The 16,271-nt window shown below is 44.9% G+C and overlaps 1 protein-coding gene across 8 annotated transcripts in view; it reads right to left on the bottom strand.

Annotated features, from left to right (window-relative positions):
- Positions 1-12,804, bottom strand: part of arhgap12b (Rho GTPase activating protein 12b) — a 73,610-nt gene extending 60,806 nt beyond the window's left edge. For 3 of the 8 annotated variants that reach the window (XM_074621546.1, XM_074621547.1, XM_074621550.1), the window contains exons 1-2: positions 12,623-12,801; positions 5,287-6,056 (exon numbers count right to left, since the gene is read on the bottom strand). In XM_074621546.1, coding sequence (XP_074477647.1) covers positions 5,287-5,964 — 678 coding nt within the window. In that variant the 5' untranslated portion in view covers positions 5,965-6,056; positions 12,623-12,801. Of the gene's footprint in view, positions 1-5,286; positions 6,057-12,431; positions 12,557-12,622 lie in introns of those variants that run through there. The other 5 variants (XM_074621542.1, XM_074621544.1, XM_074621545.1 and 2 more) reach the window with 4 other exon arrangements.
- Between the last annotated feature and the right edge of the window lie 3,467 nt (positions 12,805-16,271).

Genomic DNA, 16,271 nt, shown 5'->3' with positions numbered 1-16,271 from the left:
GTCATGTTTTACCGTTGAATTTTAAAACAGGGCAGTGTCTTAAAAACAGAGCAGAGGTAGAGAAATTTAAGTGAAAAACAGGCTTTTAAATCACATGGTTTGCCACATTCTTTAAAGAAAATAAACACCATTGTGAGGTTCTTGAGAAGTGGAGAAAAGAGGTTTATTTTGCCAATCCCTTAAGAGCATAGGAGCTGTACTTTTAGAGGGGAGGGGGAGGGCTTGGTAACTAAGTAGGATTCAGGAGGACGGCTGTGTGACCACAAACCCAAGCAGCCCGTCAAGATGCTGAGGAGGCGGGAGGGTGGGAGGGTGGGGGGGCTGGAGTGGACCGTCTCGCTCTGCTGAGCCCCAGAGATAAGCAAATTACATACGGAAAGCATGGAGAGACACAGAGGCGTTAATCGTCACCCCGAGATCAAATCTAATCAATTAGGAGGTGGCCAGCTGGCACTCGGAGCGGAGGCATGTCGGCGACAAATCCTTCTAACAGATACATCCATCTAGCCGTCCGCCCGTTCATCCAGCAGCTCCGACTCTCTTTCACAGAGTGGATGTGTACGGGAGGGAAGGCCCTATAGATGTTTGTGGAGGGGATGCTGAAGGTGAACCGTTTTGGTGGATGATTAACAATAGGGGTGTCACGATTCGATTTGACTTTAAGGCCACGATTCGATTCGATTTGAACATGCCATTGTTAGACTATGGAGTCTTGATCCATAAAGATCAACAGATCATCCGGCTTTATGCCCTGACAACTGTCATTTACACTTTCAAATTCTTCTTTAAAACGAGAACTGAACTCCTTTTTTAATTAGAAAGTGTTTTAAAAACAGTCTACAATATAAAAAGCTGCATCTTTTCAATACCAGTATCTGTGTGACCCACCTCAGTACATAAATCCTTGTGCAGCGCATTTCTAGTGTGCTGAAATCTATAAAAGAAATACGGTTTTGTTGTCATTTACTGTCACGTCAGAGCCGCTGAGAGACGGCACTCTGCAGTCCCACTAGCTCGGTGCTACTATCAACTGCTCTGATTCAACAATGTTGAGCAGAAAAAAAGCGTGCATGTAGACTGAAATTCAACCGTGGTGTTGTTCTGTCGGGAGATGCAGTGACTTAACGTTAAACCAAGTAAGAGTAGAAGAGCTTGGAGTAAGGAAAAATAACATAACAAGACATGCAGGAAGTTCCCTGAGTAACGTAGCGAAAGAGACGGCCCACATTTCCCATCATGCCTGCCTAGTCCCAAGTGCTGGACTGAGTTGTTACATTACATTATTACATTACATACCCACCGCCCCAACCGTTGTTTTGCTTTTTTGTTTTTTACAGAAATAAAACCCATTTAATTAATTTTGGCGTATCACTGGTGTGTTATCAACAGATAGTCAGACGACGGACGCTACAAACTGGAAGTGAATGCATCTGCTCCACACAGAGTCTCAGCTCAGAGCAGCAGGAGTCATATTTCACACACACGAGAGATGGCGGAGGATTTGGTGTCAAAGCGAAAAGCAAACGCGCCTATTTGGCAATATTTCAGATTTAAACCCAATGCTATAAGAGAACTATAACGTTAATGAGGTAATCGCCGCGAGGAGGACGGAGCGGTCACAGCCGGTGTGAGTGGCAGCACAGCGTCGCCGGGTGGAAACATGCGGTAAAGATCAAAGTAAGCGTGCTACATATATTGAGCGTCATCTTTTCTTGTAAAATGTCCGGTATAATCGGTAACAATGGTGTTGGTCACAAGTTTATTAGCCAGTTGGAAATTTCACCGTCACATCCCTAGCTCCAAAATGCAAATGTTACTTTTGTTAGTGTTTGTAATGTAATGTGTGTGTTCAGAACATGGTGGCTTATAGTGGTATTTGGGATTTTTGTGCTGGTTTATAGTTCAAACCATGAGTGAGATTACATTTCTTGAGTACAGCTGCACATTCCTTCTTATGCACGAAGGAGATCAGAAGCCAATTATCGATTGTTTCCCGATTTAGAATTGAAATAGGGAAATGGCAAGGAAGCACTAGAGCAACATGAAACATCATCTTTATTTTATCTAGTTATGGTGCCAAGATTTTATGCATCATGTTCAGTTTATTGTCACAATTAGTTTTCTGTAGGGAGCTTTCAACATTCTGACATCATCCTGCCTTTTGTTATTAATAGATAGTTCTCACTTCGAAAACTGTTACTGATGCATTTTCATCAATACACCATGCTATTATGAGCCCTATAATTATTGTTCACTGGCCTAATTGTTTTGCAGTCCAGTGCACCTGCAGAGCAGCTGCTCACCTCTCAGTGTTTGAGTCTTACAGTTACAACTGGAAGCAAGAAACCTAGTAACGCTCTCAGTCTCTCAGTTTCACAGGCCCGGCTTGTCTGCACCCGAGCGACGACAGGAAGCAGTGGAAGTAGGGTTAAGAGTTAAAAGAATTGGGGTTTTTGCAGGGTCAATCACTCGCCTGGCAACAGGCCAAACAGGACAAACTAACACAACATCACAGAGAGCAAAGGGAGTGGGTTCCACCTGCCCCGGCGACCACAGACGGCGCTGAGCTTCACAGGGAGTTTGGGCTGAATCCTGTCTGTTGTCTGCTCCTTATCCGTCCCTCCAGCTCCACTGTAGCCTGACAAAGAGCTGCCCATGCAAATGGAAATGGCCCAGAGTGAAATGTGTGTTTATTTTGCCCCGTGTGATTTGACAAGCGTGAAATTAATTCAAAAAGGTTGGTTGAAGGCGAGCAGCAACACAGACAACAAGCCTTTTCTCGCCTTGATAGGGGGGCTTTTGAGGCACGTCAGTTCCGACCCACAAACCATTTAACCGTTCCTGTGTGTGAGGCTCTGAAGTTGTAAACTGTGTTCTTTCATTCTCACTTTCCTTCCCCATCACATGGGCGCATCACACATGGCATTCGCACTCGCGCAGCGGTCCCCACGGCGGGGCGACTGGGGGGGCTACAGACTGATCCTCCGCTGATATGACCTACTTTCTATTCAAGCCTGTCTCTCTTTGTTCGCTCCGTGGTGGTGGAGGAGGAGGCTGCTGCAGCCTGTGGAACAAAGAGCACAAGCAGCACTTGGAGCCTTCAAAACAAGCTGACCCTGCCTGGATACAGCCACCCCAAAAATGGCTCACGGAGAGCAGCGCCGCTTGGGCTCCCACCGTCTGCTAAATCTCCTCCTTCTTCTACTTTGATCTACCTCCGCTGCAGACGAGGGAGGATAAGCCTCAGCTCCTGAAGCCGTCCACCCAATCCTTCCATTCTCCTGGCTCGGTGATGAGACAGATATCATGGAGGTGGGAGGAGGCCTGAGTTATCAATCTAGGGACTACAGGGACAGGGGGGGAGGGAGAGAATTTATTTGGGGTTTTCGTCGAGGGGTGTCAGGAAGTTTGGATCCCTGCATAGAGCTTAGTCACTTTATACAGATACCAGACCCCTTGCAGAGATTATCTTCCTCAGAGCATTAGTTTTTGGTGTAATAATACCTTTGCACACATTCCTGTAGTACAAGGACATCAACAAGTTTAACCCCTAAACACTGCGACATCCGTGTGCGGGCTGAGTTTTCAAGCTAGAATGAAGATACTGGTATCATATGAAACAAGAAAGCCAGTGGTACCAACCGTTGCTAAATAACACTATGAAGTTACACTACATTTTGGCAAGGAAAAACTGGCATGGCGATGTTCAAAGGGGTCCCTTGACCTCTGACCTCAAGATATGAATGAAAATAGGTTCTATGGGTACCCACGAGTCTCCCCTTTACAGACATGCCCACTTTATGATAATCACATGCAGTTCGGAGCAAAATACTTGCAGTTTTTCTATATACTGGGGTCCCTAAATAGTCTTGAATTACATAAATTGGGTATCAATGTAAAGCTGAGACTCTTGTGGATCCAATGAGCCCAACTGTATTCATGTGTGTTGCTGTTAGTCCCCATAGTGGCCATTTCATTGTAGTGAGAGACCATTTTTTTAAACTTGACCTCACTGTATAAAATGACCTGTGGTGACCTCTAGGATAATCACAGCCTCATGAAACTCTACACCCACAAACTACAGACCTAGAGCATTCAGAGGATGGATGGCTTTCCTAGGTGGATTGACAATAAGGGGGTTTCTGAGCAGTTTACCCAACAGAAGTTCTTGCCATCCAATCACCAAAAAAATGCAATTTTTGCAGAAATCTGCAAATGTCAAAAGTGTTTGATACCAAAGCAGCATGGCTTTTTCCATGGTGTTCCTCAAGGGGAATGGGCATGGGGATGGCCATCATATACTTCATCATAACACAATTTATTTTAATTGATTCATTCATTTATTAATTAATTTTTATTTCTGATTAATGACTGGAACAACTTAACACACAGTACGTGAGCTGCATCTCAAATTAATCTTCAGGTTCCCAGCTTTCAGATGATGTACACCACTTCTATGTGATATCTACAGTTGATTTTTTAATCTCCCCCTGAACATCCCTTGTCCCCCACCCCTACCCCTCTCAAAAAAAAAAGGGCGGAATGGTAAGGGGTTAAAAAGCATAAGCAAAACTACACATCCAAGCAGTTGTGTTTGGCATTTCCTTGTATTAAATGTACCTGAAGAAACAATTATAGAATCCTCCATTAACAGTGGAGCTGTGAACAGACCGTTTAGTCTTTAATGACCCAAATGCAACAGCCACCCCCACCCCCCCCCAAAACAAATGCACATCTGTACAATCCAGACAAATTATGCTTCAAGGGCAACAGAAGCATTTTAATAAGGACCTGCAACTGTTGCCGCTTAGGTCAAATCTGGCAAATGAGGCACAAAATTGTAGGAGGTAGAGCGGCGTAGGGGCTGATGAATGAATGCAGCTCGGCAAGAGGTGGCGAGCGAAGAGCGTGCAATCTCTGCACACCCAAAATGACAGAATCTGATGGCGACGAAGGCAGTTATCTGCAGCCGGCCAGAGATAAAAAATAAAACGATCACATGGTGGGAAATAAACCAGGGAGAGCGGAAGAACAGAGGGTACAAAGAGGGACAAAACCAATGGTGCTCAAGAGATTTCAGTAGTTCAAACTTCCTGTCTGGGGACAGAACTAAATGAGCTACCGTACATTGTGTTCGGTGTCCCTACAGACTGCGACACAGTGACTGACTTTAGATTATTCTCTTAAAATATCAAAGAATACACAAAAACAAAAGTCCCAAATGCATCAAATGAAGCAGATCTTTGAAGGATGCCATCTCTAAAAAAGCATAAAGTAGCACCTTACCTGCATGTGTTCCGTTGAGCTGCTGCTCAGCTCGTCCCCCGACTCCGAGTCGTTGTGGAGCTTGTTCAGCCGATCTCCCGGCAGCTCGCTCGGCGGGGACGCCTTGTCGCTGTCCGGACTTTTGTTGTGGTTGTTCCCCACTTTGAGCGGAGGCGAGTCCGCCCGTGTCCTTGGCAACGTGGAACTGTTGGCGTGGTGATGGTTGTTGTTGTTGTGCAGCAGCACCAGTTCGGCTACCATCTTGCAGTGATGGGGGCTCCCCACGTTCTGGTTAGCGTCCTTGGACAGAGCCGGCGGCGTGACGCGATCGGAGGATGGCGACGGCGTCGAGGAAGGCGACGGGCGCCCGAAGCTGGACATTTCCGGCTGGGGTCTGTTGAGGTTTTCGTTGGACGCGCGGCAGATATCCAAAACGGTCGGCTTGGCCCTCAACGTGGGCTTCTGCGGGGGCATGAGCGCCCGGCGCACCTCCCTGACGTACTGCGCCGGCACGTAAAAGGCCTTCATGCCCTCCTCCTTCTTCACCTGCCACCAATCCTCGTTGGTCTTCTTCACCAGCATGTAGCACTCTCCCTGGCGGATGGCCACCATCTTCTCTTTGGCCTTGTACTCGTAGTCGAACTCCACCTCGATGTAGATCTGGCCCGGGGCGATGGGCGGCCCCTCCCTGTCCGCCATGGCTGACGAAACAAGCACTTGAACTGTGACCTCAGCTGCTCAGCGACCCAGGCCTGGAGGGCTCCTCATGTCTGACCGGGGGAACTGCTGGACTGCAGGAGATAAGACAGACAGGGGACGGAGGGGGGGGGGGGTTATTTCAGCTAACTGTCACAAGCTATATTTTTAAAAAAACCTTTAGCAAGCTCAGACACATGACCATACAACAAATCTCCCAGCCTGTCACAACCCGCCGCATTACTCACCTGATTACCACAACCGCAAAGTGCTACTACTGTAACACACTCACATTATGACATGACGATTTACTACCAGACCGAAATATTCCATTGGTGAGTCGAGTAAAGAACACCACACTCCTCCCTCTGATCATCAAAACCCACAACAGACTCAACACTGATTGTTCCGGTAACCGATACCACAGCTAAGGATATCCAGCCCGGTAACCTGATCTCCCTTTGCGGATCTAAACCTGATGACAACATGACCCCGAGATCCTGCATGCGACTACAAAGACTCCCTGGAGCTTACATTCCCTCAGAGACGGCATCCAAAAATAAAATCTTTCATAGAGTTTGGCATCATCACTCATTAATGCAGCTACAAGACACAGTCAGAAACCTTTAATAAGCTCAGGGTGATCTTCCCGATATATATATTATACGCAATGTGTGAGTCAGAGGACAGCTGGGCCCTCGCTAGTCCTGCAGGGTTTTGTTTTGGGATGTCATCGATCCGTCTGTCAGAGAGTCTCCCTTCGTCGGTTAACCTAAATAAATACCGGGGCGCTCCCATAGCAGAGGAGCTGCCACCGAGCGCGCCTCGACTCCCCCTCATATCGAATTCTCCCTCTTCCTCCCTGAAATAGCAGCCGCCGTGGACTGACATCCTGGAAGTGCAGGCGGTAAAAGCAGGTGCTTTTAGGGAGGCGTGAGAACACGCTGCTGAATCTATAAGGGGGCCCATCCTTATGTAAAGGAATATGTACACACTCTCTGAAGCTCAGACTCACCCAGAATAGATTTACGGTGGTGAGAGCCGTCTGGGCCGGAGTGGGAGCCCATGAGAGATGAGCTGCATGTTCATAACGGGCTTAAACAGATTCTGTTTTATCTGTTTCAACACCATGAAGCATACACACGCACACACACAGTGTTGCATCATGCCAGCAGCAGCAGCAGCCCGGTCCAGGCCTGTCCCAATACAAGCTTCAGCCATGATGTCAACACACACACACACACACACACACGTCCAAGCCTTTATGAATGAGTGTCTCTCAAAGAACAGTCACTGTCTCTGTTTTAAAGTGTGTGTATCAGAATCACACATCCTCATGTAACCCCGCCTCTAACGCCACACACACACACACACACACACAACCTATAGTTCACACCATCACCAGAGGTGCCAGAGACGGAGTCAGGAGTCTGTCAGAGCTTGGAGTCACGCACATGATTACCGTACTATCACTGATGATGCATGACAGCAGCTACCGTCCTGACCTCCGCCTCACGCTATCTTCACAGAGCTGCTGCATTCTCAGATAAAGGATAAAAACCTGTAACATGACGGCGGCGGAGAGTGAGAGAATGTCACGCTGATAGTTTGTCCAAAGATAACTTTATCTATTGGATTACCAGCAACTGTCCTCTTCATACCATTAGCATCTGAAGTTGGAAGCACTTATCCAAAAGATTAAAAGGGACCGTATGTACGTTTTCACACGTATAAACTAGGGCTGTCAAAGTGATTTTTAGGTTGTAACAGACTCAGTTTTAAAGCTAGAGTGAAGATACTGGCAACACTAGGAACTAGGAAACCTGAGGTACCAACCATGTCATACTAACTCGTGGCAAAAGTGGCTAAATTACGCTACAAACCTACGCTACATTTTGGCGAGGAAAAACTGGCATGGCCATTTTCAAAGGGGTCCCTTGACCTCTGACCTCAAGATATGTGAATGAAAATGGGTTCTATGGGTACCCACAAGTCTCCCCTTTACAGACATGCCCACTTTATGATAATCACATGCAGTTTGGGGCAAGTCATAGTCAAGTCAGCACACTGACACACTGAGAGCTGTTGTTGCCTGTTGGGCTGCAGTTTGCCATGTTATGATTTGAGCATATTTTTTTCATGCTAAATGCAGTACCTGTGAGGGTTTCTGGACAATATCTATCATTGTTTTGTGTTATTAATTGATTTCCAATAATAAATATATACATACATTTGCATAAAGCAGCATATTTGTCCACTCCCAAGTTGATAAGAGTATTAAATACTTGACAAATCTCCCTTTAAGGTACATTTTGAACAGACAAAAACGTGATTCATTTGCGATTAACTATGGACATGAATCGCAATTTAATCTTTGAATCGATTGACAGCCCTGGTATAAACATGTTTTGATTATGTTTTATTGCCAATGTGTGAACAGGTTGTAACCTAACCTAAAAAATCCCTCCGCAACTATCTGGGTTTCATCTATCTGCCTGTAGCTTTTAATGTGAAGAACCCAGGCCCGTTTTTCCAGGAAAATCCAACGGATGTGACGTCATGCGCGCTCGCGAGTGCCTTTATTTTCAGCTCCACTACAGAGCTAACAGTGTGCAAGCATAACGTTCGGTTAGAAATGGAGTCCGCTAACGCCAAAAAAACGACCAGGCTAAACCACAACTCAGACTCCAACACAAACTACAAAGAAGCACAAAAAAACAAATCTAGTAAAGCCGTCATGCAAAACAGGAATGTGACCGACGTTGGGGAAAACTAGTGTTGTTGGAGTGTGTGTGCACGTGGGAAGTGAGTGGTGAAGCAAGAGAGAGAGAGAGAGAGTGGAGAAAACGAGCGAGCAGCGGAGCAGAAGAGAGTTAGTTTAGCTTTGATAATATCAAGTGAATGTTCAGTGGAAGTTGCCGTTTGTGCAGAAATAAATGCTGCAGCTCCTCCAGACCAACAGAGTTTTCCCGTGTCTTGTTTCCTTGCTGCTGAGTGGAGTGACGGGGGTTAACTCCGGAGCAAGAAACGTTATCGTCTCCGGCCCAGGAGACCAAAAACTACGCCGTCTCCCCTGTGCCTTCTGACCACGGTCGGGAGGCTGAAGCAGGAAAAGTTAACGCTAGGATCAACATCGATTCATGGAGGGACCTTCGTTTGGTCAGCTAATATCATCGTTATATAGTGATACTGTGCTTTTAGCTGGCTTATGTTACTAACGTTAATCAATATGATGCCTGTCAATCTCATTCAGTCTTGTGTGTGTCGGTAGTGTGAGCACCAGGACGCTGACTGTCGTTGAGAGTAACGGGCGTCACTGTTAACAAGCAAATTCTGATTCTTACATCCCCTTTAAGTCTCCCAAATATACACCAGTACAACCAAAACCACTTCCCACACAATGTCAAAGAGCTGGTTGCTAAACTGGCAAGCCAGAAAAAGCAAGCACATGAAAATGAAGTGATCAGATGTGGAGTAACTTTCATTGTCTTTCTGGAGGCACATCAAAAACCATTAGAAACCTTAAAAAGCAGACAGAACAGAGAAGCTGGCTGGAGATCAAGCATGACATCACTCACCTCTGCAGAGGCCCACAACTGAGTCACTACACTAAAACTTACTGTTACCCATAAATTAAAACGGGCTCCTCAGGCACAAAACGGCAAGAAATTTACAACTCCGCTCCCCCCCCCCTCTCTTTCTCAACTGCTGTGGTGTCTCAGAGTTCTGCCAGAGGACACGAGGGAGTAAACATGCAGCAATGGAATCACCGCATGGTGTCAGAGTAAAGTGAAGTCTCAGAGGAGTGCACTGCCCAACTTGTTGCTCTGCGGAGGTTCAAAGGATGCTGCTCATGTTTAGAAACAGGTTGGCACAGCAGCGACTGAACTATTGTCCATCTGTCTATATATTGAACAAAGCCACATTGTCCCTTTTTTTACCATTTAGGAATCAATCAGTAGTTTTCAAAGTGAGGCCCAGTGTGACAATAACAGCATGCCTTATGATAGATATGTTTGATCAGGATGAACTTCATGATGTTGTAGCCAGAGATTATCCCTCTAACATAACTATTAAAGGCTTAAAGGAACAGCGTGTGACATTTCAGGGGATCTATTAGCAGAAATTGAATATAATATTCAGTGTATAATCACCTGAAACTAAGAACCGTTGTGTTTTCATTAGCTTAGAATGAGCCCTTCATATCTACACAGGGATGGCGGGTCCTCTTCACGGAGTCCGCCATGTTGCTCCGCCATGTTTCTTCAGTAGCCCAGAACGGACAAACCAAACACTGGCTCTAGAGAGAGCCTTTCGCGTTCTTACGTTACCTGAAGGCTACCGTAGTTTTCTGACACGCTTGTGAAATTGCGCTAACGTGAGCCACAGAGTGCTAAACCGTGGTACCGCCAGCCGCCGTCTGACTGACGTTGCTCCTAAAGTCGTGTTATTATGGTAAGGGTGGCCTCTGAGCAAGGCCAAAGGCGTCACCACAGTTTTGCACTCTGCAGTCTTGGAGAGGGGGGAGTGAGCGGCGGGGTACTCAGTTGGTTGCAATCTGCAACCACACCAATATTTGTCGCCAAATCCTACACACTGTCCCTTTACTTAATTTAACAGCTTTTTAAAACTTCATTACTTCCTCTGATCTTTCATGACATTGATTATGTAGATTTTGGTGCTGATGTTGTTTCCAGATGTGATGCTATTTTATCTGTAGACAGATGTGTAATTTTACAAAAAAAACGCAACGAATACCAACAATTTCTGATGACAGAAGTGGTTCCCTGGGAAAAAATGTACTGGTGACTTCTGTGGTATAAATAAAGCAGCAAATATGATTAAAAAAAGTTATTTTTATAAAACGGTCACTATATCCTGACAGTAGTGCATGAGACAGGTAATCTGAAAAAAATGATGTGCCTGTGTCCTCCGGAGCTCCTAATGGCATCTGCAACATTTCACAGACCGGAGGAAAACAACCAATCAGAGCCGTTCTGGAGCCTTGTCGTCTCTGAGCAGCTGTCAATCACTCACAAACTCCGATCAAACGGTCAAACTAGGCAGCGCTGATCAAATATGAATCAATATTCTGTTACTGTATTGCCTATATCTCTCCTCAAATGTTTTCAGAAACATCTTGTAGTGTACTGATTAGCTGTAAAATGAGAGTTTGTGACCCGGCGACCGTGTTGAGATCTGTTGAGGAAATGTCAAGCACCACCCACCAGTCGGAACAAATACTATCATTTTACAGCTAAACAGTACACTACAAGATGTTTCTGAAAACATTTTACACAAGAAATAGGCATTACAGTAACAGAATATTGACTCATATTTGATCAGTGCTGCCTAGTTTGACCTTTTGATCGGAGTTTGCGAGTGACTGACAGCTGCCTCTGTTGAATGAACAGCCAATAGCAATGCTCTCTCTCTCTCTCTGAAATGACCTGTGATTGGACAAAGTCTCCTGTCACAAGCTAGATTTTCTAAAGCCTGAAAACAGAGCCATGAGGAGGTGCAGAAGTCTAGTTTTCTCTCAGACTACTTGCATTACAATATGCTGAAAGGTCATTATGGATTTGTTGATGCCAAAAACATTCTGCCTACTGCAGCTTTAATAAAACAACATTTGAGCCACTTCACTTACACGCCACTGTACTGAAATGCACCTGTATGACAGGAACAAGTGTCATTTAGTTAATAACACAAAAATGACATCATGGTAAAAAAGGACTGCAACTTAGCACTCAGTCAGGAGTGTGGCTGGCAGAAAACGAAGGTATGCATGCATCAACACGGAGATCACGACCTGTGCTTTTGTCTGCTGCATACATCTGCAGACCAGCAGCCACTGAAGCAGCAAAACACCCTGAAAGACTCGGACTGCTCTTTGTCCCCTGCATGTGCTTCATTCAAAACAGATGTGGCCGAGCAGCATCACTCCAACAACATGTGCTGCTGCAGCATGTTCACTCCATCTATGCGGGTTATCTGCTGCATATGGACATGCATTGCATGAAAACAGCTCTTTTTGCAAGTATGCACTGAAAAAAGCCCTGAAAACAAGCATGCTTGGGTGTATAAACCGTGCAGGGTGGTGGTGGTGGTGGTGAGGGATTGGGGGTGCATAGGTGGGGGGTGGCAGGGTCCCCTTCAAGCCCCCCACACAGACCGCAGAAATACAACACAAAGGGAGTTTAATCCATGTGCAATCATAACAAAGGACGCGGACTCGACATCACCAAGGACTTCCAGAAGCGAGGGGCAGGGCAGCGACGTGCCTTGCCGGAGAACGCGCCCCCTGAGCGGATACAAACAAGCCAAACACACCGCTGAGAAAACCAGCTTCACCAGGGTTGAGTGTCACACAGACTGATGCTATCACGTGGAAGGTATCAGATAAAACAAACCCGAGCTAAAAGAAGAAAAAAAAAAAAAAAAATGTTCATATATGGGTTATATATTACCGGTGGGAGTCGTTTATGTGACCGTTTCCAGAGGCTTCATTCTCGGACAGAAAGCACCGCAGGTTGCCTGGAGCCTCTCAGCTCCGCCGCAGCGTGCATAGCAACAAAGTGGTCCGACAGAAGCAGCTCGCTGACCGGCCGACCGAGGGGAACAACAGACCCCCACACACACATAACTCAATCCTACTGACCTTTAAGAGCTCCAGTGTTGAGTCTCCGTGTTCTGCGTCCACCGTACAGCTAGTTAGCAGCAACTTTTCCCACCTATTTCACTGTCGGAGGCTCTGACTTTATTCCTCCGCAGCAGCAGCAGACCTCCAGACCTCCAGTCAGTCAGTCTCTGTTCAATCCCCCGCCTCTCTGCAGGCGGTCAAGCGTCGCTGGGCAACACGCTGCATATCCGGTTACAACCTTCAAAGTAAAGTTGGCTTGCATGTTTTGATATCTGTGGACTTGGAATTAAAGCAAAGCATCTGGAAATAATTAATAAAATAGCCGTGTATTAAATTTAATTAATTTCTTTTCAATTATGTTATTTTAGGATGACACTTTAGTTATTATTTTCCCCAATAGGCTACAGTATTAAACCTGCAGTAGGAGGTAGATTTTTGGCATCATTGGGCAAAAATTCCATAATAACCTTTCAGCATATTGTAATTCAAGTGTTCTGAGAGATAACTACACTTCTGCACCTCCTCATGGCTCTGTTTTCAGGCTTTAAAACATCTAGCCCGTGACGGGAGACTTTGACCAATCACAGGTCATTTCATTGAGAGAGAGAGTGCTCCTATTGGCTGTGCTCCGGTCATGTGACCAGAACTTGGCATTCCTTCACCAGATTTCACAATGGCGGCGGCGTCACAAACTTTCCATTTTACAGCTAAACCATGCACTACAAGATGATTCTGAAAACATTTGAGGCGAGAAATAGACATTAACGTAACATAATATTGATCCATATTTGATCAGCGGTGCCTAGTTTGACCATTTGGTCAGAGCTCGCAAGTGATTGACAGCTGGCTCTCATAGACGGCAGCTGGACAGCAGACCTCAGATCAGCTCTTACTGCTTGTTTTCCTGCGGTCTGTGAAATTTTGCAGATGCCGCTAGGAGCCCCATAGGACACCAGAGGACACCGGAGGACACCGGAGGACACCGGAGGACACAGAGGCACATGATTTTTTTCAGATAACCTGTCTCATGCACTATTGTCAGAATATACCATTGACCAGTGACCATTTTGTAAAAATAACTTTTTTTAATCATATTTGCTCCAATTCTACCTTCTGCAGTTTTAATGTGTTTGGTGGTGCGGTCTATTGATAGTAATGATTATAGTTTTCAATTCAATGAAAGCATGACAATGCCTCAAAATGAAAATCCAACACACCCAAGTAAATATTACATATATATATATATATATATATCAGGTGTTTATAAACTGAAATCTCTCCAGATTGTCAATTCATGCATGTTGGGTAAACTGGCTGAAATTACAAATCACTACAAGAATTACAGTCAAATACCCAGACTGAGTCTAAACACACCCGGTGACTTAAAATGTGTCTACAGCTTTGACTATAATACATTTTAAAGCTATACCAGTGCAGGGTTTTTGTCTCCATAATGTGATCAAATGATGTCAAATACAATGTCATCTTATTTGGGCACTAGTTAGTTTTATTTTGAAGGCTGATTCCAGTAGCATCCGGTTCTAGTCGGTGTGTTTCCGTTTAGCTTGACTCAGTTGTAGTCTTTAACCAGCAGACGCCCGTCTGTCAGCGGTGATAGACGGCGTCCAGATCCCCGCGGCAGGCCTGCCCCCCTTCGGGTTCAGCACCTCACTGTCTGTCAGGGGTTCCCAACCACTGGTCCTCGGACACCCAGGGGGTTTTCACGGAGTTCCAGGGGATCTCCTGTTTAAATGTCACTTTCGCTTAAAGGGGATATATCATGCTCATTTTCAGGTTCATGTTTGTATTTGTGTTTCTACTACAACATGTTTACATGCATTGATGTTCATAAATCACATTATTTTTCTCATATGGTCTGTCTGAATATACCTGTATTCACCTTCTTTCTGAAACGCTCCGTTTTAGCGCATTTCAATGGAATTGCGTTGCTAGGAAACAGCTTGGGTCCATGTTTACATCCTGTTAGCTGATGTCATTCACATACACTGCAACAGGAAATAAACTGGGACACATTTAGTATGTTTACGTTTAAAACTGTGAAATGGTCTACATATTGTAGATTTGTGACATCACAAATGGACAGAAATCCTAACAGCTTGTTTCAAATGCACAGTTTCAGAATACGGGCTGTGTATATTTCTCCATGGATTGAGTGTTTTGATACTTTCACAGTATTTATATATCACTTAAACCTGCTTTATAATATAAGAGACATGAAAATCTCCCTTTTGACAATATGGGACCTTTAAAGCTTCAGTAAGCAGAATATTTTTGGCATCATTGGGCAAAAAATCCCATAATAACCTTTCAGCATATAGTAATTCAAGTGTTCTGAGAGAAAACCAGACTTCTGCACCTCCTCATGACTCCTTTGGTTTTTCATTATCCTATTTTTAAAACCATCATTAAAATGTGTAGGATAAACATGCGAAGATGCTTCCTCCTCTCATCAGCAGAGCTCCTCTAACTAGCAACGCCAGCAGAGAGTTTCACCATCCAGCAGGATCATGAATGATTTAGTGCTCGGATGATCCAGGAACACAGCGAGTCTTCTGGTTTATAATCTCTCTCAGACTATATAGAGGGACTGGAATTAGCCTCAGGCGATAAAAGTCCAAGTTTACATTATTGCAGAATAATGTATGAGATGAGCGTCTGCACTGTGATTTAATCACATCGTTTCTCATTGTGTGTTAGCATATTTGTATAAAAGCACACTCTGTTGGTGTGAGGGGGGAAGTGACACACACATGAGCACTGCTGATTTCAGTATTTTGTTTTGAGGTTTTAAGTACTGATAATGTGAATCTTTTGGGATATAAAAATAATCAAAATTAAACATATCATAGAGAATTCATTCATTTTCATTCAAATAAACAGTGTCTACTGTAGAAGCTCAAACTTGTGTTTGGCATGCAGTGCTTCTTTGGACAATACTTTAGACCCATAATCTTATATTGATGTGAAAAAAAAACAGCTGTCTGACTCTATTCAAATCCTCTCATGATAGGCAAATAAATGATCCACAATAAGGTTTAATAAGGTCCAAAGCTATAGTATGGTGATGTTATAACCTGGACAAACTGCACAGGCACTTATACAACTGTTTCAATGACTTTTCAACATTAAAGGTAATATTCAGGACCTTTTATGTGGATGTCCAACCATTGTTGATGGTAAATTTAGTTGATTGAAGCAATAAATTCCTCAGTGCTGCTATATTGACCCAGAAAGCTGCTGCAAAACCTGTTGTTCTTCCTGTATCCAGCGCCATCATTTGACGTGACAGTGACGTGGTTGGATACGAGGAAGAACTACAGGCTGTTTCCACTTGTATCTCTCTGTGTAGCCAGGGGGCGCCATGGTCTAGATCCATCCATCCATTATCTGTAACCGCTTATCCTACTCAGGGTCAATCGGAGGGGAATGGAGCCGATCCCAGCTGACATTGGGCGAAGGCGCCCTGGACACGTCGCCAGACAGCCATTCACACCTACAGCCAATTTAGAGTCAAGAATTAACCTAACCTGCATGTCTTTGGACTGTGGGAGGAAGCGGAAGCCGGAGAACCCGGAGAAAACCCACGATAACACAGGGAGCACAGGCACACAGAAGGGAACAAGCCGGGTTTGAACCTACGACCCTC

This window comes from Sebastes fasciatus, chromosome 21 (assembly GCF_043250625.1).
Source record: "Sebastes fasciatus isolate fSebFas1 chromosome 21, fSebFas1.pri, whole genome shotgun sequence".
In the NCBI taxonomy this organism is placed as follows: domain Eukaryota; kingdom Metazoa; phylum Chordata; class Actinopteri; order Perciformes; family Sebastidae; genus Sebastes; species Sebastes fasciatus.
This window is presented reverse-complemented; position numbering and strand designations above follow the sequence as displayed.